This window comes from Halichoerus grypus, chromosome 6 (genome assembly GCF_964656455.1).
Source record: "Halichoerus grypus chromosome 6, mHalGry1.hap1.1, whole genome shotgun sequence".
Taxonomy (NCBI): Eukaryota; Metazoa; Chordata; class Mammalia; order Carnivora; family Phocidae; genus Halichoerus; species Halichoerus grypus.
The window spans coordinates 175,539,998-175,564,338 of NC_135717.1; the positions used below are offsets into that span (position 1 = coordinate 175,539,998).

The 24,341-nt window shown below is 57.3% G+C and overlaps 1 protein-coding gene across 2 annotated transcripts; it reads left to right on the top strand.

Moving 5' to 3' along the window:
- Positions 1-955: 955 nt before the first annotated feature.
- On the top strand, positions 956-23,979 carry TTC38 (tetratricopeptide repeat domain 38). Of its 2 annotated transcripts, none has more exons than XM_078076754.1 (14): positions 956-1,100; positions 2,040-2,117; positions 4,555-4,636; positions 5,932-6,103; positions 7,045-7,218; positions 9,837-9,912; positions 12,538-12,657; positions 14,878-14,937; positions 15,768-15,806; positions 16,995-17,076; positions 18,831-18,996; positions 20,289-20,448; positions 20,665-20,738; positions 21,851-22,856. In XM_078076754.1, exons 1-14 carry the CDS (start codon positions 1,068-1,070, stop codon positions 21,984-21,986), a joined length of 1,452 nt encoding a protein of 483 aa, XP_077932880.1. In that variant the 5' UTR covers positions 956-1,067; the 3' UTR covers positions 21,987-22,856. The 2 variants fall into 2 exon arrangements, with proteins under 2 accessions (XP_077932880.1, XP_035928722.1); XM_036072829.2 differs by lacking the exon at positions 21,851-22,856 and adding an exon at positions 22,864-23,979 and having other exon boundaries at positions 957-1,100.
- Positions 23,980-24,341: the final 362 nt, after the last annotated feature.

A 24,341-nucleotide genomic window follows, 5' to 3' on the forward strand; every position in this document is an offset into this window, starting at 1 on the left:
CAGGAGGGAAACCAGGAGGGTGTGCTGTCCTGGAAGCCAGGGGAAGAGGGGATTCAAGAAAGGAGCAGCGTGGCCTGCTGGGTCAGAGCAGCTCAAGATGAGGAAGAGGAGATGCTAGACGTGGCCAAGGTAGCTGCTGGGTTTGGAGGAGGAAGGCCTTTACTGTCCCTGATAAGGTCAGGGTCAGTGCTACCTGGTGTGAACAACCACGGAAAACTCTGGGCAAGTTTTTCAGACATGGTAGAATAGGGAAGTGGGACGGTAAGCAGAGGGGAGTGGGAGTACTATAAAAGATCTAAGATGTGTGAAAAGACAGAAAAAATAACCAAGAGCCACCATGTGCCCGCATCCCTACTAAGGAGATAGAACCATCCTATGCAGTCCACGGCCTCAGTGTACCCTTCAAGAGAGAATCCTCAGCAGCACTGGAGGCACCCATGGATCTGAATTCAGTTTTTGCTATTATTTCGTGTTCCCCTAGCGTTTATATAAGAGTCAGTCCCTCAGCAATATATTGTTTTGCATAGTAGTAAACGTTGTCTAATGGGATCATATTGCAGATTTTCTTTACAGCCTGTAGTTGTGAGCGCCTTTCAGTTTGATTCAAAAAATGACCTCTAGGCACGTGCCCGCGCAAGGCTTAATATGGGACTCCGAAGAGCTTGAAAGTGACCGCTGCCCTAGGGGTCCCCTGCCTCCCAAGGGACTCTGCAGTTGCGTCCCCAGCAGAGTCCCCAGCAGGGAAGAGCCCCCTGGCGGGGGTGGGGAGGGAGTTGGGACGGTGAGCGAATCCCGGACCGCCCTCAGGCCCTGCCGCCCAGGCTCCGTGTCTGATGGGGGAGGCAGGTGTGCCCCGCAAGGCTCCCACCGCAGCCTACCCCTTTCAGCCCAAGCCCGGCCCGGCAGGCGCGGACCCCCTCGGAGCGCCCCGGGGCGGGGCCGGCGCAGCTGACCAGTGAGCGAGCGGGGGGCGCGGCCGCTCCGCCCCGCGGTGTCCGTCCCCCGCCCCCACCCGGAAGGCTGGGGCGGTGCCTGGACCCCACACCCGCCCGCCACCCTCGCGCACCATGGCCGCTCCCGCTCCGCTGCGCGACTGCCAGGTACGTGGAGTCGGAAGCCGGCCGGCCCACGGCCCCGGGATGGCCTGGCGCCCGCGGTGGGACGAGAACCGACCTGCGCGGGACCCGAGGTCAGCCGGGGAACCGGCCGTGAGGTCCTGGCGTGCGTCCTGGGTGCAGGAAGGGACCAGAGCACCCTCCTGTGGGACCCCGGCCGCGTTTCTGGGCCCCGCGGAGACCCCGGGACCTAAAAAGCATTAGCCCTGGCATGGCACAGCGGGGACGTCTGCTTGCTTGGGACCCTCCAGGGTGGGAAGCCCGAACCCCTTTTGCAGACGAGGAAGTTGGAGTTCAGGGGACTTGCCCCCCAGTCATGCAATAGGCAATCGGTGCTGGGGGAGTAGAGGACATTTCCTCTCCCAGGGGAGTCACAGGCCCTGGTAGGACACCAAAGGCAGCCCTGAGGGTTAACAGGTCTGAGTCGTCTGATGAAGCTGAGGGAGGAGAGGAGTTGTTTTGGTGGTTGGCAGATAGCCTTGCCAGCTAGATGGAAAGACCGCCCTGCCCACCATGCGTGCTAACGCTATACCCCTTTTCTGCCCTCCCAGACCTCTGTCAAGCCTTCTCAGGGACTTCCCCGTACTGTATGTTTGCTCCCCTGGCAGACACTTCACAGTTGCCCCATACATCCTCTGGAGCCCCATGTGGGGCCAGCCAAGGGCCTGACGGAGGATGTTGCTGGGAGGCACACAGCTACTTAGAGACCCCTGGGATTTACATCAGGCTCTCCCACCCAGGGCTCAGCTCATGTGCTCTGCACCGGTCTATGAAATCTGAGAGTCCATGCCCTCAAGGCTGGGGCTTATGGAAACCCAAACCGGCTGATAATCTTCTGCATTTGGAGATCTTCCGGGCTTGGGGGTTGGGGTTTATCTTTACGTTTGGAGGATTACATGGATGTTCTTTTCTCGCTGTGTGTAGGCCTGGAAGGATGCAGGGCTCCCACTCTCGACCACCAGCAACGAGGCCTGCAAGCTGTATGATGCTACCCTGACCCAGGTACGCCTACCGAGCAATGTGGTGGTCTCTGATCTGAAGGCCCGGGGTGCAGTGTTTAAAATTATTGAAGGCTTTTAGGTAATATATTTTTCGTGTTTAATGTTCCGGCCTATCCAGCAGCTGCATTTATTTATGCCACAAAATAAACGGTACTTACGCAAGCGTGCAGCTGTGCTCTGAACTCCCACCTAACACGGCTGGCTTCCATTTCTAGCCAGACGCATGTATCATCTGACGTACTCTCCACGCAAAGTTGCTGAATGATGACCACGAGCCGGCACATACTAGAAGCTTCTAAAGCTTTACACCTTTATCAGCACTCCGGTTTTATAAGCAGTGAAGCCCACCAGCCCTGTGGCTACCAAATCTCCTGGTCGACTTGGGTACAGTAGGGCATCCTGGGGACACAAACATGCTTCATCATGCTTTGAAGACCCACAGCCAACAGCTTGGAAAGTGGTGGATGCTGTTTTCAATTTCACGATGAATTTAGCAACCGCTTACAGTGGGATTTATGTACTCTGGGCCCTGGGATTGGAAACATTTTTGCCAACCTATGGCACAGCTGAGAGGCGCCCCCAGTGGCCGGTCGACAGCCATGGGATGTTTATGAGGATGCTGACCCTCTTCCCTAGGCATCCCCCTGTGGCCTGCTGAGGGTTTGATATGGGCCCCCTCCACTGCGGGCCGGGGGCCCTGTCCTGGAGCTAATCTTTGAATATATTGCTCTCACCTTGGCTGTTCCAAGACCCTCCACCCTGTTACCAGCAATTTCTAACACAAATGAAGGAGCCTATAGTTTTAGAACTAGGAGGGTCTCAGAGGTGGAGTCCAACAACTCTGTTTGACAGGTGGGGAAATTGAGGCCCAGGGAGCTGAGCTGGCTCATGCACTCAGGTAGAGCAGGAGCAGGATGTACCTGGGTCTGTGTATGCCGATGGAAAACCCCAGAGCTGGTCTTTATCATGAGCAATGAGAACATTGCCTGCTAACTCCATCCACACAGCATAAGGACCAAAAAAGGCTTCTAGAAACCTAAGTAGAAGAAACAGCCAGTGAAATTCTGTTAGCTTGCCAAAGGACTCCACTGTGTGCATGTGAGCTCTGTTTGTGCTCTTCTTGCACATTTTGGCCTTGGTAGAGCCCTTGATTTTTTACACAACCCAGTTCCTCAACGTAGCATGGTCCACCCCCACCCCCGCACAGCCTGTCCCATGGATCAGCGTCTCTGTGCTGCTCTGTGTTAGAGCGTAGGACCTCTGAATCTCTGCACTGCCTCCCCTGTGTCTTAGTAAAACACACTCTGCTAATTCTGTGTAGATGTAGGTTAGACATCTGATAAGACACATTTTAAAATCCAGTGCATTATTATGGTTTTAGGGTTTTTTAAAAAATGAGCATTTTTATTTATTTTTATTTTATTTATTTTCCTATTGCCTAATGCGGGGCCCGAACTCATGACCCTAAGATCAACACCTGAGCTGAGATCAAGAGTCAGATGCTTCACCGACTGAGCTACCCAGGTGTCCCCCCCAAATAAGCATTTTTGAAAAAAGAATTAGAAACAGATCTACCAAATTGTCAAAAATGGCAATGGGGTGAGATTAAGTTTGATCATTGGGCTTTCATGTCTCTTCCTAACTTTTTGTCAAAAATGTTTAGTAAAGGGCGCCTGGGGGGCTCAGTCGTTAAGCGTCTGCCTTCGGCTCAGGTCATGATCTCAGGGTCCTGGGATCGAGTCCCACATCAGGCTCCCGGCTCGGCAGGGAGCCTGCTTCTCCCTCTGACCCTATCCCCTCTCATGCTGTTTCTCTCTCTCTCTCTCAAATAAATAAATAAGTAAAATCTTAAAAAAAAAAATGTTTAGTAAAGTTCTTTTTTGGAAGGAATGAATACAAAGTAGGAAGGTTCCCACTGGGGTGCCTGATTTCAAGGCCCGTCTTGTGGCTAAAGAAGCCGATGTTCTGGGAAGGTCATCTGTCAGAAAGAAGCTTCCTTTAGATGTTTCTTTTCTGAAAATGGTGACCTGATCAGCTCTAGAAAATGTGCCTTCAGGGGCGCCTGGGTGGCTCAGTCGTTGAGCGTCTGCCTTCGGCTGAGGCCATGATCCCGGGGTCCTGGGATTGAGCCCCGAATCGGGCTCCCTGCTCAGCGGGAAGCCTACTTCTCCCTCTCCCACTCCCCCTGCTTGTGTTCCCTCTCTCTCTGTGTCTCTCTCTGTCAAATAAATAAATAAAATCTTAAAAAAAAAAAAGAAAATGTGCCTTCAGTTATGAGTGTTCAGTCTCTTCACACGAGACCAACCTAGGTGTGGTTTCGGAGTCCAGACTGAAATACTGAATTCTCTAGAGAGAAAATCCAGATTGAGACACATGCCTTCCTCAACACAAACTAAGGGCTCCCTGGGGACAACTTTGTTTTGCCTTTTCTATTTCAGTATGTAAAATGGACCAACGACAAAAGTCTTGGTGGCATTGAGGGCTGCCTGTCAAAGCTCAAAGCTGCAGATCCAACCTTCGGTGAGTGATGCTGTCCCTGAGTTGAGCCCCATCTTGTGTGTCCAGCACCTTTCTGGTTCCCTGACTTCGAGACTCAGCTGGTACAGGGAGGGCAGACTGGTGGCAGCGATTGGGCTGGCCTTTGCGTGGAGGGAGGGCGGGAAGGCAACAGCCGCTGTTGGGCTTGGAGTAACAGCTGCTTTCATAGAGATGCTGGGTTCCACAGAAGGCATCTTCCTAATTTTTTCCCTCATTGTTTGTCAATTCTGCATGGAAGACACTGATCTCATTTCTCAGAGGAGGAGAGGGAATCAGAAATGCATCTAAAATCACCCAGCTGGTAGTTGGGTGGCTTGGATCACATAAGGCTTTCTGTATCCTGGGCCTGCCTCTGGAACCCAAGAGGTGGCTACCGCAGCCTTTCAGGACACTGGTGAGGCCTTAGCCACGGAGGCCGGCGTCACAGAGGAGCCACGGAGGCATAGGGAGGTCAGCCCAGTGCATTCTGGAACCTGCTGAGGACAGGGTGCACAGAATGGGGGAAGAAGGAAGCTGAGCCCAGCCTATAGGGGACCAGGAGCCGGGAGTGCGCTCAGGCATGCCGAGCAGACCTCAGGCCCCAGGATAGAAGCAGGGGCCACATGGGTGGTCCCAAAACTATACTACAGCTGGGTCCTCGGTCTCAGGCCTGGGCCAGTGACAGAGTTCTGAATGCCAGCAGACACCTTACCTCTGTCAGGCTGGGGGCTAGGAAGCTCAAGTAGGGCCTGGGGGTTCCGCAGACCTGCCAGCAAGGTTGCTACAAGGGCCCCAGGCATACCCTCCCATCCCCCCCACCCCACCCGCAAGCTGTCCGTGCAGGAGAGTGGCTCAGACCCACCGTGCTCCAGAGACCAGCCCCCTGCACTGGTTCATCTGCTGAGCACTTCCCTGGAGTCTCTGTGTGGGTGGTAGTGAGTGTCGGCCGTTGAGGGAAATTAGGGGTGGAGGGCCCTAAACAGTTCACCCAGTAGGGGCGGGGAGAACGTGCTCCAGACACTGGCACTCACCACAGGGTCCTTGTTAGAAAAACATTGGCGGAGGTGCAGAATGCTTTGGGGATTGCTGCTCCTTCACGTGCATGGTGAGGGTCCCAGCTGAGCCCTGGACTGTCTCGGGGGCCCGGCGCACAGCGCACCAGCCACCTGGCTTGGCCCTCCTTGGGGGGGGGCATTTATTTCACACTGGCTGGGCTGGCCGGGTTGGCTGGGCTGGCGAGGCCGGCCAGGCTGGGCGGGGCCGTCTGAATCACCAGTTGCTCTCCAACCTTTCACCAGCGCTGGGTCACGCCATTGCGAATGGCCTCGTGCTGATCGGCACTGGGAGCTCTGTGAGGCTGGACGGGGAGCTGGACTTGGCCGTGAAGACTATGGTGGAGGTTTCCCAAACACAGCCCCTGACACAGCGGGAGCAGCTGCACGTGTCTGCAGTGGAGACCTTTGCCAAGGGGTGAGGGCCTCCCTGGCCAGGGCCAGCACCCTGAGAGCGCGCGGGGCGATGCCACGGGCTGCCCAACACCCTTGGGAAGGGGGACTTGGGGTGCTTCTTGCCCTGCCTCCCGGGGCCGTCTCCCTGCCTGCTGCTTTGTCTCCACCTGGCTGCAGAAATGGGGAGACAGTCGGCTAGGATTTCCAATCTAGCGTTCAAAGCAACTTACTTTATTTCTTTAACTGAATCAGTTATTATGTTTGTTACAGAAATAATAGGACCACGTTACAGAAATACATAAAAGAAGAGAGAAGAAAGCACTCACCCTATGCTCGTTGCCCTAACACACCCTCGTGAGCGTCTGCTCATAGCCTTCCAGGTTGTCTCCTGCCTCTGTTGCCCCCACAGCTGTCCCCCCCCCCCCCCGTGTGTGTCGTGGTCCTGGAGCCCCTGTCTGGGACAGCCCCTACATCTGCTCAGGCAGGGGAGATGCCCTGCACGGCTAGGTGACCTGAGCGGATGGTGCAGTAACCAAGTTGTGCCTGGTCCTTCCTGCTGGGTCGGTGCCCGGGGTCAGCCTGGGGTGGGCTTCTCCCACTACAGACTTCACGTAGCTGGCTCACCAGCTCAGGGAAATTGCCTTTGGCAACTTGTTAAGCCAGTTTTTTGGTTTGTTTGAATTCCAGAGTAAAGCATCTCACTGGTTTTTCAATTTTCTGAGCCACAACCTAACACAGAAACTTGTGTGTGGGGGTGTGTATAAAATAAGTTCTCTCTCTCCTTCTCTCTCCCCCCTCTCTCTGTCTCTCTCTCCCTCCCTCCCTCTCCCCTCCCCTCTTTATATATTATATATATTTCTGTTGAACCAGTTCAGACTCTGGCAAGAAGCGAGGCCTTTGGCACGTCCCATGTGGATGAGCTACATGTTCAGTGGCTGAGAAATCTCTCTTTGGCTTTTTCAGGAACTTTTCCGGAGCCTGTGAACTATGGGAACAGATTCTCTGCGACCACCCAACAGACATGTTAGCCCTAAAATTTTCCCACGATGCCTATTTTTACCTGGGCTACCAGGAACAGATGCGAGATTCTGTGGCTCGAATTTACCCCTTCTGGACACCCAGCATCCCCCTGAGCAGGTATGTGCAAGTTGGAAATCACATTGTTTCTTTCTTCTTCTCTCTCCTCTGCCCTGAAAACATGGCACCTGTCCTGGCCCTGCCCAGAAATACTGAGTCTGCTGTGGCTCTTCTCCTAGTCCTTGCAAGTGAAAAGATCTCTCTGTTTGCTCTTCATCCCATCCCATCTTGTGAGTGAGACAGTACCATGTGTATCGGTCAGCCCAGGGTAGTTTTTGCCGTGGTAACAAACATCCTCTAGATCTGATTCTTCAAAGGCTCATTTCTCACACATACTACACACCTGTTAAGGGAGGGCTGAGGGCTCTGCACCCTTCTTATTGTCTCCGTCCCACATCAGGGACCCAGAGGATCTAGCAGGTCACTGAGGAAGAGAGGAGAGCACCCCTGGGGGACTCACAGTGGCAGGACTCAGATAGGAAGGGACGTGCTCTACCACTTCCAAGCCATTGGTTGGATCTGGTCCCCCACCCACGGGAGGCCAGGAAGTGCATCTCTGCTCTGTGCTCGGGAAGAGAGGGAGGCCTGGAGTACCGAGCGGCTCTAGTGACCGCCACACAGAATGGCCTCCATCATGTCTAATCACAGGATGGGGGCACCTGGGTGGCTCAGTTGCTGAAGCATCCGCCTTTGGCTCAGGCAGGTCATGGTCCCAGGGTCCTGGGATGGAGCCTTCCATCAGGCTCCCTGCTCAGCGGGGAGCCTGCTTCTCCTTCTACCCCTCCCCACTGCTCGTGATCTCTCTCTCTCTCTCAAGTAAATAAATAAAATCTTTAAAAAAAAAAATCACAGGATGGTTGTGAAGGTCAGACGGACTCATGGATTGGAGAGCTGTGTTAGTCAGGGTTCTTTGTAGAAACAGAACCAAGAGAGTATGAATATCTATGGCTGTATCATTTACAGATATATATGGGGGGAGATTATTGATTTTAAGGAATTGGCTCATGAAGTTACAGGGATTGGCAAGGAAGTCTGAAATCCACAGGCCGGGCCAGCAGTCTGGGGAGTCAGGCAGTGTTTCTGTGTTGCAATCTGGAGGCAGAATTCCTTCTTCTGGGGACCTCACTCCTTTCTCTTACGTCTTCAACGGATTGGATGAGGCCCACCCATATTACGGAGGGTAATGTACTTTACTCAGAGTCTATAGATTTAAATGTTAATCGCACCTGAAAAATACCTTCATGAAAGCATCTAGATAGTGTCTGGCCGAACACCTGGGTACCATAGCCCGGCCACGTTGGTAAGATTATATCATCGCAAGAGCCTAATAGTACCGGGTAAACCCCGAGCATTCCATATATGCGTGAAGTTGAAGGTGAAATGACCTCAATAAATATTTAAAAGAAACATTTAAATATTCAAGAGAAATATTTGAATATTTAAGAGAAATATTTGAAAGAAATAAATATTTGAAAGAAAAGTCTGGAAGCCAGTGTGTTAGGACGTGGCTTCTATGAATAATGAGAGCTAGACTTTGTATGCATGGTGGTAAAGATAACATCTGAGTCACAAATAGGAACTCCATGCTTTATCATGTTTTCCCATAATCCCACAAAACCACAGGAAAGAATGCCTCTTTCAGCCCGGTACTCCATGCCAGCGATTACAGCTAAGAAATCGTAGTGTGCGTTTATTCAGTGAAGTGTCTTCAGGCTCATCCAGGGCTGTGCCCGGGCCAAGAGGAGCTGGACAGACGGGGTCCCGGCCTCTAGGAGCTGGGGTCTGGGGAGGAACTGTCCAGTGAGTGCAGGTCAGGCTGGGCTGGGGGTGGGCACAGAGCTGCCACGCAGAGAAGCCCCCGCCAGCCTGCACTCCCCGGTGCTTCCCAGGGAGGTGTCCTGGGCTGTGCTTCCAGGTGGGTGCCCCCAGCCGGACAGGAAAGAGAGGGCCCCGGCATCCTCAGGGGAGGCAGTGTGTTGATGGGGGTAGGGTGCGAATCGCAGAGGGGCCCGCTCTAGAGACAGGGTTTGGGGGTCGGACGATTGTGCCGACGATGAAGGTCACAGTGCTCCTCACCAGCCTGAGCATCCAGCTGCTAGGAAGCATGGTGTTTGGGGTGGTGCCCGGCACGGGGCCACCACCGGCTGGTGAGGGGGAGGGGGCTCAGTCTCCCGGGCCTGCTGTAACCGTGCCGCAAACTGGGCAGCTTCAAACAACGGACATTCATACTTTCAGAGTTCTGGAGGCCACAAGGCAGAAATGAAGGCATCAGCAGGGGTGTGCTCCCCCCGAGGGCTCTAAGGGAGAACTCTCCCTCGCCTCTCCTTAGCTTCTTGGCGGTAACTGGCAGTCCTTGGCGCTCCTTGGCCTGGAGCTGCACCATCCTAGCGTCTGCCTGTGTTCATGTGGCTCCGTCGTGTGTGTGTGTGTGTGTGTGTGTGTGTGTGCGCGTGTGCGTGTGTGTCCAAGCCCACCTCCCCTTTCTCTTGTAAGGACACCGGTCATTGGATTGCAGGCCCGCCCTCACCCCGTAGGACTTCATCTGGACTGCATCATCTGCAAACACCCTAATTCCAAATTAGGGCGTATGTGCAAGCATCATTTGGGGGGACACAGTTTGTCCGTACCGAGGGTTGAACAGCCCACTTTTCCTGAAGACTTGTTTCCTCTGTTTTCAGCTATGTGAAAGGCATCTATTCTTTTGGATTGATGGAAACCAACTTCTACGATAAGGCAGAGAAGCTGGCCAAAGAGGTGAGAGGGCCCTTGCCCCGGGGCCGACCCCTAGGGAGGGGCGTCGGGTGGGGCCGGAGCACACGGCCCCCCACTGCTCTCCCTGTCCGCAGACACACCGGGAGGACTCGCATTAGCAGCGAAAGCAGCCTCCCCTCCCGCAATCTGCAGGGCTCCCTCCGCAAACTGCCTCCGCAGGCTGGGAAGGTGAATGAGACCCAGGGAGGCTATGTTCACCTCTCCCTCCGGGTCCCACGGGAGGCAGCCCAGGCTCCCCCAGCTCTGTCTGTCTCAGTCCAGAGCTTCAGGGAGCTGCCCCATGATTGCAAACAAAGGCTGCTTCCAGGAGCGCCCTGACCTGGGGGCTGGGCTCCTGCCAGCCAGCCCTTCCCTGGACCTCTGCCTCCTTCCAGAGGGAGGGAACCCCGGTGAAAGGTGCCGCCGAGCAATGTGGTTTTGCTAAGTGCTTCCTGGCAGCCCAGGGCCGTCCGGCCATGCTCGCCTGGTGGGCTGGCTGGTACCCAGGCGCATGGTGGGCACCCCTCACCAGGGGCCCAGGACCAAGCAGCAGGCCACGGCGGTGGACTTGGGCATGGGGTGTCCTCATGGGAGTGGAAACTGAGGCCGGGGGAGGGTCTGTCATGCACTCCCGTGTCTGGCTGGGTGCCGACACTTGATATACACCCACTCTGATCTGCTCATTCCCTCTACCACGAGCACTAATCTCCTCGTTGTCCCGATGAGGTGGTCACGGCTCAGAGAGAGGCCAAGGCTGGAGCCTGTTCAAGTCCACGCAGCTCAGGGAGGGCAGAGCCGGTGCTCGGCCGGGCCACCTGACCGGACCACCGTCCTTTAGGCTGCCTGGACCAGACCCGGCTTCCCAGCATCCCAGCCAGTGTTCCTCCCCCGAGACGCTGCCCTAGTTGGCCTCCAGTACCCCTCCCCAGGAGGCAGCAGCACCCTCTGGGGGCCCAAGGGCCATGAGGTTTCTGAAATCTGTTCTGCTTATAGAGATGGAGCCCAGACTTGAGTGCAGGGTGATGGTTCCGTGCTTCATGGCTTCTGGGCTCCATGGCCTGGGTGAGCAGGCCACACTGTCCAGGGGCTCAGCCACAGGAAGGTGCCCCGGAGACCATGGCAGCTGGACCCCTTTGCTGGATGGTGTCCGTCTGGGCACCCAAGGGCTGGCAGGATGGTTCGAGAAGCTGGAGGGCGGACAAAAGGTGCAGGCTTACGCCCCACTGGGAGCAGGAGGTGGTACGTGGGGAGCCCCTCTCTGTGCCCTCCGTGCCCCGTTCTCCGGCTGCACCCCGTCCTGCAGGCGCCACGCTCTGACCCTGACGCCAGGGTTTTGAGGCCAGGACACCAGAGGTGATTACTGAGCAGGGCCTCACAGTGACAGTGACCGCCAGGCCCCGCTGGAGTCTGGAGAGGCCTGGCGGTGGCGATGGGTGCGCGGGAGGGGTGGGCCTAGCGTCTGCAAGCCAAACCCTAAGGGCAGGAAGAGCAAAGGGCCGCGGGCAGGGGTCAGCCCCGCCTCCGCTCTCAGGAAGCTTGGAGCCACTGGATAGGCTGAGGCTTAGGGCGGAGGTGGGCGGGGCAGGCCCTGGGGGCAAAGGCTGGGGGTACCCGCCGGGCGGTCGTGCCGGGCCTCATGACTCTGACTCCCGGGAGACTTGGGAGCAAGCTGGTCCGGAGCCCCTCGTAGAGGGTGGGCCCTTCGTCTTGGTAGCTGCACCTGCTCCCTGCCCTGAGCTGCACCCCTCGCCTCCGCCCTGCACCAGACCAGCACACTTAGTGGATCCCTTCTCGGGACGCCCCGTTTCTCACAGCGTCCCCACGTTGCCTGGGCAGGCTTGTGCAAGTGGGGGGGGGCTTGGGGGGGTCGTGAGCTGGTGGGCTCCTGTGGATTGTCCGCTGGGCCGCTTCGAGCCTCAGCCTGCTGGTCTGTGCCTGGCACTTGGGAGGTGCCCAGGACACATGAGCTGAACACAGGAGGAGAAGAAGAAAACTACAGTGGGGTAGGAATCCCACCTTGTGTCCCGCCTGCCTTGCGGGTCACTGCCAAGCTCACTGGTCATGTGAGGGCCTGTTCTTATGAATAGTAAGAACATCAGAATGAGCCCAGAAGGCCATTCACGGGCATGTGGTCATCCGTGAGGGGCTGCCAGGAGCCCGCGGAGCCCGGGGTGGTCAGCTCAGCATTCAGACACTCCAAGTCCACTTCACCTCCACAGCGGCCCGGGAGGAGGGCGGCGTTACTTCTCACCAGGGGGAAGACAGGCCCAGAGAGGCTGGTTGGCATGTTGCAGGTGACTCAGCCGTGTGCAGGAGCCCGCAGGGCCCTGAGGATGAGTCCTGGCCTTGGAAAGACCCAGCTGTGGTCTTGAGCCAGTCAGCCAGCCTCTCTGAGCACAGTCCCTCACCTTTGAAATGGGCAGCGATATCCTCACTGGGAGCAGCGCATAGATGGTCAGCGGGGCTGGACTTGGGGATCACTGTCCCAGTGCCCATACTTGTGTCAGCGGCACACTCGCCCATCCAACGCAGGCCCCTCGTCCCTGCGTCACTTGGAGATGCCTCGCCACCAGGCGGCCTGACTAATCCACATTATCTCTAATCGTCTTCCACTCCCTCCCCGTGTAGGCTTTATCTATTAACCCCACGGACGCCTGGTCGGTGCACACCATTGCCCACATTCATGAGATGAAAGCAGAAATCAAGGATGGATTGGAGTTCATGCAGCACTCAGAAGCCCACTGGAAGGTACGATTTTTGTCCACGGGTCATCTGCCTAGAAAATCCCGTGCATCCCCCTTGAGTTAAGCCGAGGCTTTTAGACAGCAGTTCCAGGGTGCAGCTTAGCTCAGGGAAAATTCTGCTTAGAGGAGTTTCTGTCAAGCCATGGAGTCCCCTGGGAGCCACATGGCTCCCCCAAACCTGCCAGTGTTTTGCAGGTGATTCTAGAATAGGTTTTGGGCTGGGGCATTTGGTGTAAAGGAACGGAACAGAAAATTACCAGGGGCACAAGAGCCTGGCCCCAGTGAGAACCTGGAGGGCCCTGAGCTGCCAACTGGCTCAGCTGACTCCTGGGGAACAGCAGCACCAGGGAGCCCTCCTTCCTCTGTGTGCATCGCTTGCCCCCAGGCTTATCTCTGGCACCCAGCCTGGCCACCCGTCCAGGTGTGGTCTGCTGCCCTGCCCTTCTCTGTGCCATGGTGGGCTTCCCAAGGTCCCGCTGGCCAAGGTGGTGAGTCTCTGCCTGGCACCGAGCAGCAGATGCTCAGTGCTCGAGGGAACCATGAAGAGACCAGGAATCCGGCAGGGAGCAGGCGGGGAATGGTACAGCCCCTGCATCCTTCCGAGCTGCCCCCTGGCCTCGGACATCCCAGTGGGAAGTGGGAGTGGAATGAGGTAGAGCAGGTGAACAGGTGTGAGACAGCATTTGAGAACTGTGATCCCGTGAGGTCCCAGATCTTTCTCAGGATCCACAAACACTGGGGATGGGAGAGGCACTGGGGCAGCCTGAGCCAGAGCTCGGGGTGGAGCCCTGCCCTCAGGCTCCCCCAGGCAGAACAGGGCTAGCTCTTGTGAGAACACTGAGTCTGGGGTTTGGGGCACAACCGTGTGGCCGCCCTCCTGGCTGAGGGCCGGGGGCTTGCCCAGGCAGACCCGAGGGAGGCCAAGGAAGGCCTGGCCAGGGCCTTCCAGTGTGTTCCATTCACGTCCCTCACCCAGATGCTGTGATTTTACTGGGTGTTGGAGGCCTGGCTGGACCCTGGGGCAAGAGAGCGATTCCTCTGAGCCTCGTTTCTTCATCGGTTCACCTGCTGTTGTAATAACTGTGAAGTCCTTGGCCCCAAATGAGTTCCCATTGGTGTTGGTTCCAGACATGTGCAAAATGAGGCAGCCCAGGCTGGCCAGCTCATCTCCCAAAGGGCACTAACCCCCTGATGTTTGCATCTGTCCCCTGCCATGGCTCTGGGCAGCCTCTGGCCTGACAGGACAGCCCTAGGGTAGACGGTGTGACCTGGGGCTCCCTTTCCTCCTGCTCCTGCCCCAGACTGGAGTTCAGTCAAGATCCCACCCTACGGACCCCATGAGAGTCCAGCCCAGACTTCTCTGTCCTCAAAAGGCCTGGTCAAGTGGAGTGAGCGGCTTCCCAGCAGCCCATGAACCACACCATGATAGGGGTACTCTCAGGGATGTGGAAACTCCGAGGAGGCATTCAATCCCATTGGACTTGAGGGGGCTTGGTCAGGGAAGGCTTCCTGGAGGAGGCAACCCCTGAGCTGAGTATCGAAGGATGGTAAGGGTTTCCCAGGTGAAGGGTGGGGAGGTGGAGGGTATCCCAGCCAAGGACCAGATTGAGCAAAGACACTGAGGCCTGCTGGGGCCTGTGAGGAAGAGGGGTGTCCTTAAGCACAGGTGCAAGGTGGACGTGGGTCAGTGAGGAGGTATTGTCAGTTCCTCTTTCCAAGAAATGGAAGGTAGTGCCCAGGCAGAGGAGGGAGCGTCTGCAGTAACCTCACAGAAGGAAGGGCTAGCATTCACGCCCGGGCCTGAAGGGTGCCAGTAGTAACTGTCCAGATGTCAACCCCGCCCCCCTCATCTGTGGGCTTCCCCAGTAGCTGTGGGGAGTCCAGCCCTGGGCTCGTCGATCCTCACGGCTTTCTTGGGATTTGCACACCCAGTGGGCCTCTGCACCCGTTTGTGGGATGGATTTATCACCCGTTTTCTCTACTCCATGCATAAGGAGGGCTTGAGGCTTGAGGACGGGGGTGGCCTCGATGTCGGCCCTGCTCCTCCCACTCTAGCTGCGGGGCTGACAAGTCCCCAGTCACCGTTCCTCGGAGCTGGCCCGGGCAATGTTCCCTGCACTCAAAGAGGGGTGGAGGGCCTCCGCCCTGTCACAAAAACCACAGTCAGTAAGTTTTGTCCCACAGGTTGTCAGATTTTTCTCTAATTCTCTCGTTCTTTCCCCAGGACTCTGATATGCTTGCTTGTCATAATTACTGGCACTGGGCTCTGTATCTGATTGAAAAGGTAAGGTGGCCAGCTGTCTTATCCTGTATAGATGTCCAGCGAAATAAATCTCTTTCTACCTTTCGCTATATCCCGGGGATAATATTTTGTGTTTGCACATTTAGATAGTGTCTGGATGTAATGGAGCATTCATGTTTTCAAATAGCTTTTCAGGCTTAAACTACGTTAGGCATTTTTCACTGTCTGAACATGAAAATCCCGTATCTTGTATACCACCTCTGGAGACAAGTTACACTGAGCGTCCTCTGCTGCTGGAGTGAACGGCCCCACCCCCCAGATTGTACCCGAAGGAGCCATGAGACACTCCAAAGGCTTCGTCCCAGTGGAAGCGAGGGTGGGGGGAGCACCCTTGACCCCAGTGATTCTGCCACAGGGTCCCATTTATAAGGGAGCTTCTTGCAATGGTGCTTAATCATAGAGAAAATCTAGAAACTCCCCCAAAGTCCCAAGAGAGATGCTTGGAAGGTGAGGGCCTACTGTGATCAGGGTCTGGAGGAAAGCAATGGTCCCCACTGAATGTACCATAGGCAAAATAGAGGGAAGAAAGACTAGAAGAAATACATGAGAAAGCTTGTAACTGTTTGACAAGCACGATGGGGAAATTCATGCCTCAACAGAAACTGTCCCTTGGGTAGCAGGGGCCGGCGCTGCCTCTCCCAGAACACAGGAGCTTCTGCTGGGCCATCCTAAGAGCCTCCAGGCGGCACCCCCCATCCCCCGTGGAGGGTGCTGGGGGTGGGGCTGGGGCTGGGGATTGGCTTTTCAGCTCATTTCTCAGTGTTACCTTTGACCTTTGCCACATGTTGATCACGGGAACTTGATTCTTCCAGGGCGAATACGAGGCTGCCTTGACCATTTACGATAACCACGTAAGTCTACTTTGCACCCAATTCGGTTGATTGCAAACGTTGGCCTTTTAGTCTCTCGCACATACCTGAGCCCGTCAGTATCGTCTCAGCCAGAAACAACAGCTGGAGCAAGAACTCCCTTCTTGTGTAAGGCCCCGTGGGGTTCTTTCTTGCCCCAAGTGGTGGTGTAACCGGGACGGAGTGAGGACACTCAGTGACTGTTCAGCGTGGGCGCCCGTAGAATGACACATCTAAGTTGGTCCTTTCTGAAGTCCCCGACTTTTGTCTAGTCATTTTATTTTATTTTTTAAGATTTTATTTATTTGACAGAGAGAGACACAGTGAGAGAGGGAACAGAAGCAGAGGGAGTGGGAGAGGGAGAAGCAGGCTCCCCTCTGAGCAGGGAGCCCAACGTGGGGCTCGATCCCAGGACCCCGGGATCATGACCTGAGCCGAAGGCAGACGCTTAACGACTGAGCCACCCAGGCGCCCCTTGTCCAGTCATTTTAGATGGCTCTTCTTTGGTAGAACCACTGATCTGCCCACAGGAATTTTTTTTTTTTTTTTCATTTTAGTAAAACACACATTTGCACTGTGACCATTTTTGAGTGGAGGGTTCCGTGGCACGGAGGCCCCTCACCATCCCCACGGTCTGTCTCCGGAACAGACTGCCGCCCCACGCCCACTGAACACGACTCCCTTTCCCCCTCCTCCAGCCCCCAGGCAGCTTTTAAGAGAAAAGGAGCCTGATTGACAGCTCCTGGGAGCCCCCGGGCATGCTTTGTAATAGAAGGCCGAGGTCACAAAAATGCTTGGGGCCCCGGGCTCTAAGCCCCAGGAAAACACTTCGAGTTCTGTCAGGATTGTGGGGTGACAAAGAAGGACGGCTCCCCCAGTGCCATGAGGGATAGGCCAGCCGAATGCAGAACCAGGAGCCGGCGCCATGGCCCCCCCCCGCGTGGTCCGAGGCCGCGGTCGGGGCGGGGGCGCAGTGACAAGTGCCTGGGCCCGGCCTATGCTCAAGGCTGGGGCTCTTTCCTCGGGTCTGGCGTCTGGTGTGGCCAGAGACCTGGGTGACGGGAAGGTCCTGGAAGTGGAGGTGGAGGGGCGAGGGCTGTGGATCCTGCTGGCTGAGACTGGCTCTGTGCAGGCCCCACATACGGCCCGTCCCTGAGGCCCCTCTTGCGCCCGCCCACCCTTGTCTTCCAGGTGCTCCCCAGCTTGAAGGCCAGCGGAGCGATGCTGGATGTGGTGGACGGCTGCTCCATGCTCTACCGGCTGCAGATGGAAGGTAGCCCGACCTGTGCACTCCCCTGGGCTTCCTTTGCCCTCTGTCCTCCCACAGAACGAGGGGAAGGAGCTCATTGCCCTGCCGCAGACCCGAGCGGCTTGCCTGTGTGTGGCCTTGGGTCCCGGCTCTGCAGCTGCCTTCCAGCCAGCCTGAAGCCAATGGGCTCTAGCCTCCACTCCCCTTTCTTCCAGTTCTCATCATCTCCGGGTGCGTAAGCTTAGGCTCCATGCCATTCCCACCGCCTGCCCACCAGCCCTACCGGGCACGGCTGACACCTGGCCACCTCGCTCTGGGTGCTGCCTCCTTTCCTAGAATAAGAGGTGACCATTTCTCAGCTCCCTGGGATTTCAGAGAGAGAGGTTTCTCAACATTGTCACCCCATGCTCTGTAGGTAGCCTGCAGGGTTGACCACAGCTCTGGTGCTTCCGGCCAGCAGCCCAGGGGCCAGATGGTTCTCCCCCCTCTCTCAGGCCCAACAGAGCCAAACCTGTATTCACTCTAGGCCCTGGGTCGGCGGGACAATGTAGGGATGAGGGCCTGGCCAGGGCAAGCTGTTTCCAGAAAGGCTTCCCAATGGGGGTGAAACGTGAGCCATGGAAGCATGTGTAGGGTTTTGCCAGGCAGAGGTGGGAAAGGATGTGATGTGCAGAGAGCAGCCTGCCCAGTGCCCCCAGGACACAGAAACCAGCTGCCTGTTACAGGACGAGTGACCAAAGACAGGGTCAATGTGGTCAAGGATGAGAGGTGGGCAGCTGGAGCCCACGTGCCGGAAAGGCAGGTAAAGAGTCTGGCTTTTATCCCGGTCTGCGGGGAGCCTCCTAGAGCAGGGCCGGGCAGGCTCCCATCTGCCTCTGAGACGTGGGGCTGAGCTCAGGTAGGCCGAGGCCTACACTTTCTGGGCCAGCTCATGGTGTTCAAGTGGTGGGGCTGCAAAATTGAAAGCCGGGCTGTTTGTTGAGGGGCCTGGAAGAAAGGTGGAATCCTGTTGACCCTGAGACCCAGTGAATCCTCCGTCTGCAGAGGCAGAGTGTAAAGCTGCCTGGAACTCTCCAGGGACCCTGAAGCCTCGAGCCTCCGGGCACGTCGGGGGAGGCTTGGAGGGACAGAAGCTGGGAGGCACAGTGGTGGTGCCAGGGACACATGGAGGGAAGGGAAAGGCTGCTCGCTCCCTCACCATCCAGAGTGGAGACTCAAGAGACCTGTCCGATTTGATGGGCTGAGAGACAGAGGTCAAGGGCAACGTCTCTACTGTGGGGGGTGCCCCTGAGAAGTAGGAAGAAGGTAGTCCCTTCGAGGAATCAGGAGAGACAGGAAGCGGGTGGGGAGCGTGGGGAGCAGAACAGAAGTAGGGACTGTGTAGCACCGAGAAATCTAGACACAAATGTGAGAGAATGTTATTTATTAACTCCGTGGAGTTTTATCGAGCACCTGTTAGGTATCAGGTGCCATGCCAATGGTAATTCTGGGAAGAATTTTAAAAATGGTTTTGGGGTTCGTCAAAGGGGCCAGAAACTTCAATACCTTTCAATAGTTTTTTTTAAATTTGTTTTCTACCGTATGCATCTATTGCGTTTATAATTGAACAAAGTTAACATAAACTGGGCTCAAAGGCCTCAGCGTGAGGCCAGGGGCCACCTGCCAGCCTCCTCAGCTGGAACACAGGGGCCTCTGTGGGGCGTGGGGTTCAGGGGGTCCGTGCACAGGACACGTGCACACAGGACGCAGGCCTATGGGTTTCTTCCCCGTGTCCTCAGGGGTGTCCGTGGGTGAGCGGTGGCAGGACATCCTGCCCGTGACCCAGAAGCACAGCCGTGACCACATCCTGCTGTTCAACGACGCACACTTCCTGATGGCATCCCTGGGAGCTCGGGACCCCCAGACCACGCAGGAGCTCCTGACCACCCTGCAGGACGCCAGCGAGTATGTGGAGGGGCCAGGGCCCTGCTGGGGGGGCCGTGGCGGGGTGCTGGGGGTGGGCCGAGGTCTGCTCCATCCCTGCCCTGACCTGCCAGGGAGGCTGGGAGTGGAGGCCCTGCTGGTGAGCGCAGCCGCGGGGATGCCTGTGGAGGGCTCTTGCCACACAGGCGCCCCACAGGGGTGTGTGCCCCCGTGTTATATCCTGCAAGGGCACGGTTGTTCCCCTAAGAGACAGAGTCGCCTCCCCATCCCCCGGCTGGGGGTGGGAGCCTCAGTGTCATGGGTGCAGCCTCCCACGAGGGGCACGGTGAGGCTTGGAACCAGAAAGCCCTGCTGCTTCCCATCTGAGATCCCGGACAAAGTGCTTCTCTGCTCTGAGCCTCAGTCTTCTCATCTGCCAATTGGGGACAGTCTGCCGAGGCAGGCTGGTAGGAGAGGGATGTGCGGTGACGTGGTCACACAGCTCCCTGGCATTGGTGGGAGCCGGTTTCAATCACAGGAGAGCCGGAGGGAGACCAGAGAGGCAGGGTCCTCCGCGGCATGGGCCACCAGGGAGGCAGCCGCCCCTCGTCTCCCCGCTGGAGGGCTGGAGCTGTGGAAGCCATGACCCCTGGTGGTCTGTCCTAGGGGCCTTGCTTGAGCTGGCCACCACCCCAGCCACCTGCCCGCCCGCTCCTCCCAGAGCTGTGCTGCAGGATCTGTGGGCCTCGGCTGGGGAGGCAGCTTCAGGTGAAGGGTCCGCAGTTCAGCGGTGGTCATTTCAGTGTAGGGAAGGCCTGGGGAGCCCGCCAAGCACTCCAGTATTTGATTCTTGCTTTTAAGACAGGCCTGGAGCAGGCTGTTGCCTGCAGTCCCCATGACCCACCTGTGCGGGCAAGCAGGCAGACATGGGCGGCGACAACCACCTGCCCCAGTGTGGGGGTCAACTCCAGCCAGGCCTTTACCTGCACTGTGTGCAATCCTGACAGCCCTGTGAGGTTGGCACTGTTACCCACCCTTTACAGATGAGCAAACTGAGGCCAGACGTTGGGGGATCTGCCTGAGGCCAGGGGAACAGCACCATTCAACCCTGTTGAAGGGGTCAAGAGAACCCTGTTCTCTCCCCTTCCTGGCTGCTTCTCTCCTGCCAGCTCACCTGACCAAAGCACCTGCCGTGTTGGGCACAGAGCCAGGCGCCAGGGGGAGGAAGAGCAGTCCGTTCCCTCGGGAAGCCCGAGTCCTGCAGGGAGGCAGGTATGCCTTCGGGCAGTGTGAGGGGCCCTGCAGGTGACCGAGGGCGTCTTCTCGGCTGGCAGGACCCCCGGGGAGAACCACCAGCACCTCCTGGCCCGTGATGTGGGGCTGCCCCTGTGCCAGGCCCTGGTGGAGGCCGAGAACGGGAACCCTGACCGCGTGCTGGAACTGCTCCTGCCCATCCGCTACCGGATCGTCCAGATCGGAGGCAGCAACGCGCAGGTGGGCCCCCGGCCTCGGGCCACAACGCAGCCGGAGCACGAAGGCCTGGGTCCGGCAGTCTCTCTCGGGGCCGGTGCTCAGGTGTGGGGGTGTCCTCATCTTTCGCACCCCCAGGAAGTTTGTCCCTGAGAACAGGCCTGCCCGCAGCGGGATGGGGGCTCCCATCCCTCATCATCGCACGTTACAGGAGCCCAACCTGTCCTACTGACCTTTCAGAGAGACGTCTTCAACCAGCTGCTGATCCACGCAGCCTTGAACTGCACGTCAGGCGTCCACAAGAACGTGGCGCGGTGAGTTCCCCGCTCACACCCACGCCGGGCTTGGTGACATCTCTGAGCAGAGCTGCCCCTCTCCGGTGGGGGTCTCCCCACGGGCTTCCAGCCTGCCCTGAGGCTCCCACCTCCCTCTGCCGGAGGTGCTTCCCACCTTTGAGGTTGTGAGGACGTGAGGCTATGGGGTGCTTGGTTTTCCCCGTTAGCATCTCGACTTGACCACCGGGGTCCACCTCACTCCAGGCCTGTCCTCCTGCCCCCCACCCAGCCCTCCCCTCAGTCTCGCCATGCTGAGCTATAGTTACCCAACACGTCCTGCTCCTTCAGGGGCCTGGGCCTTTGCACGTGCTGTACCCTTTGCCGGGGTCACCCTTTCTTACGGGCTGCGCTGGGCCCCAGGAGGTGGGGGAGGGGCAGGCAGACCCAGCGCCTGGCGTGTGGAGCTTACCTCTCACGTGGGAACACGAGCAGCTATCTCACACACACACACACACACACACACACACACACACACACACACACACAACCTGCCATGGGGGTGGGCAGGGCATGCTGCTCTGGAGGCTGGGGTGGAGGCTGAGCTGGCTGGGATTCAGGGAGGGAGGGTGCCCTAAAGAAGAGACAGTTGAGAGGAAGCCTGAAAACCAGTAGATTTGACCAGGCCCAGTGGTCCGGTTAGGAGGAGGACCTGGAGGGTTAGGGATGTTGGGGCAGGGGCACCTCAGATAGAAAGCTCTGAAGAGCCCAGCCCTTGCCAGCAGCCTGGGAGCTCCCACACCCCGGCTCATCTTGCCCTGCATGGGGCGGCTGGGTTCTGTGCTGCCTCGTGCTCTGGGGGTGAGACAGGACCCCTCCTCATGGGTCCCCTGCACCCCACTGGAACACCAATGGGAAAAGGGGAAGGGAAGGGCTGCGGGGTGCCTGGTGGGTAGAATAGGGGTCGGGAGACCCAGTGAAGTCCGGGGTGGCCCTTGGCTGAGCCCTGGAGGTCAGGTGGAAAGGCCCAGGGTCTAAGCACAGGCTCAGGGGGTCCATGCTGCGTGAGACCCAGCTGCCCCAAAAGCATCTCCAAACTGAGCAGTGCAGGTGTTCTCAGCATTAATGATACAGGTGCGCTCTGGATGCTCTAGAACTGGTTGGAACTCTGAAGCATCTTGGGACACACACCCCTCGCTGTTCACCCCTCCATGGCCATACGCAGAAGCTACACACCTTTCTTCAGTGGTCACATCGCTTAGAGAGCTCCAGGCCACGGTGTGGGTGTGAGTTGGCATCTCAGGCTGGCAGGAAAGGTGGGGCCCTTTGGAGAGAGGCTGGCCGAGGGCAGGAGCAGAGGAGCTGGGGCGGGTGCAGGGTGAGGACATGCCATGGGGGGTGGAGGATACCCTCCGAGCTGGGCGGTCTGCCCGTGGGGGTGCTGGGGGGACAACACGCCCTGCGGGCAGCCTGGAGCAGATGCTGACCCCAGAGGGGAACCTGCTCCTGTCGGGCTGACAGGCAGTTCCCTCCCCTCCCCTCCCCTCCCCTCCAAGGTGGAAACCCTGCGCTCCGTCCATGGTGTCCCCGCCCCAAGTGCGGCCTAGCCCATTAACCCCACCCTCACACCACAGAATCACTGTTGTCAGTTGTTTGGGGTCTTTGCCTTAAACAATACTAGCTTGGTTTAAACTTGGGTTTCTCCATACCTTGTCTCCTGCCACTTACCTTCCGAGACAGCTTCAGGCGTGGCTTCCCCTGACCCCCTTAGACAGGCTCTACCCTCTTGTCTGGTGGGTGGATGGGCCCCCAGCTTCCCGAGGCAGATGAGGCCACAGTTATGTGCTCACCCAGTTATGTGTCTTGGGGACAGTGTCGACATGTTCTCCAAACACTGGACATCCTGGTGATGCACTGGAGTCCCTGCCTTCTCATCCTTGACCACTCCCCACCCCCCCAGCGCTCTGCCTTCTCCCTGGTCCTCCTGCCAAGCCCAGCTTTCCTGCTGTTGGGCTCTGTCCCTCCTGTCCCCTCTGCAGTGATGCTGTCCCCTCTCTGCCCATCTCAGCCCCAGCCCGAGTTTCCTGTCCGCCTTGGGGCCCAGGGACCACAGGGCCCCACATCCTTCTATGAAGTTCCACCACAGACCCTGTCCCTGTTTCCACAGGAGCCTTCTGATGGAACGTGATGCCTTGAAGCCCAACTCACCCCTGACCCAGCGGCTCATCCGAAAGGCCGCTGCTGTCCACCTCCTGCAGTGAGCTGGGCCTGGCCGCCTCCCCAGCGTCAGATCAGCTGCCCCCTGACTCCCAGGGTTAGAAGCAGCTAGAGCCTGTTAGTTAGGGCTGTTGAGTAATTTGCAGCTTTAAGCAGAAAGCCCTGTAACCAGCAGCGTTACCGGAAGCAGGAACACAGATCAATTTTAGACATGATTCAGAATCTTGTCATCCTTCTTAAGGGTCAAGGTACAGTTACAAGCAGTAAGAACCGATGTGGTCAGTGCTGTTACCACTTGCCTAGCAAACTGTTCTCCCGGGGGACTCTTACACCTCCTGGTGTTCAAGAGTTAGAAGGCAGGGTTGGCTGGGGGCTGGCTCGGCTGGGGGAGGGGAGTCCTCCCCCCGAGGCTGCCCCTGGGATAAACCCTCTCCTTTTGTCTTCTCCATCATATTCTAGATATGTTGTCCCATCTTTTGGGTGAGAGCACCCATGGGGGGAAGTGACTTGCCCAGGGTCACAGCTAGCAGAGGCCCTGCTGAGATTCACCTTGGATCCCCCCAGCTGCTGCACCCACTGCCCCCAAAGAAGCACAGGCATATGGGGTGGCCCTCTGCTGTCTCTGGAGAGGTCTGCGAGCTTCCCTGGGGGGCTTTGATGATGCCGATTAAGGGAACCTCGGGTATGTGGTTTCCTTTGTCAACTATGACTTTAATCACACGAGTGCACATGCACTAGGCGGGCACACTTTCTGGGGGGTGTGGATTGAGCTCAGGGTCGCCCTGTTGTGGCAAAAACCAAAGTACTGTGGCATGGAGCTTTACTGAGATCTGAGCCAGTTTTCTATTTCCCCATCTTCTTAACCTGGCCCCAATGACAGTCCTGAGCAAGCTGCTGATTTTCCCTGGCATGCCCTCGTGAGGGGCGATCCCAGCCCCTAGATGTTTCTCAGGTTCTGTCAGTGTAGCTGAAATTAGGTAGGGACTCAGGCAGGGCCAGTGGAGGCCTCCAAATTGATTAGACAAATTTTTGAGATTAAAATAAATCAGTTAATTGGTTCCTTTGACTGACTGTTGCTGGTGGCATCTTTCATCATCTCCCACGTGCCAGGCCTGGGCTGGGTCCTGGGGAGACAGGCTTCTCCTTGAACTTGGGAGTGGGGGCAGGGCAGTGAGTCAAGAAAATGGGTAATTACAATAGGAGTTCGAGAGAGGTGCTGTCTCTACCCAGGAGCTAGGGACACATGCCAGAGGGGAGCTTGCCCACCCATCCTGAGCTGTCCCCTCCTGCTGCCTGCTCACACTCCATCTGCCCTTCCCTCTCCTGGTTCCAAGGAAGACACAACTTGGGCCAGGGAAGCAGGAACCCTGTTCCCTCCTCTGGGAAGCCCTCCTGTTGAGCACTGCAGGCTGGTGAGGGTGCCCCTTC

Bases quoted from the DNA above. Each gene is read 5' to 3' on its own strand.
- TTC38 (XM_078076754.1), top strand. From the start codon at position 1,068: ATGGCCGCTCCCGCTCCGCTGCGCGACTGCCAG. The intron at 15,807-16,994 runs GTAAGTCTACTT...CTTGTCTTCCAG, and splicing joins TGACCATTTACGATAACCAC to GTGCTCCCCAGCTTGAAGGC. The intron at 18,997-20,288 runs GTATGTGGAGGG...CTCGGCTGGCAG, and splicing joins ACCCTGCAGGACGCCAGCGA to GACCCCCGGGGAGAACCACC.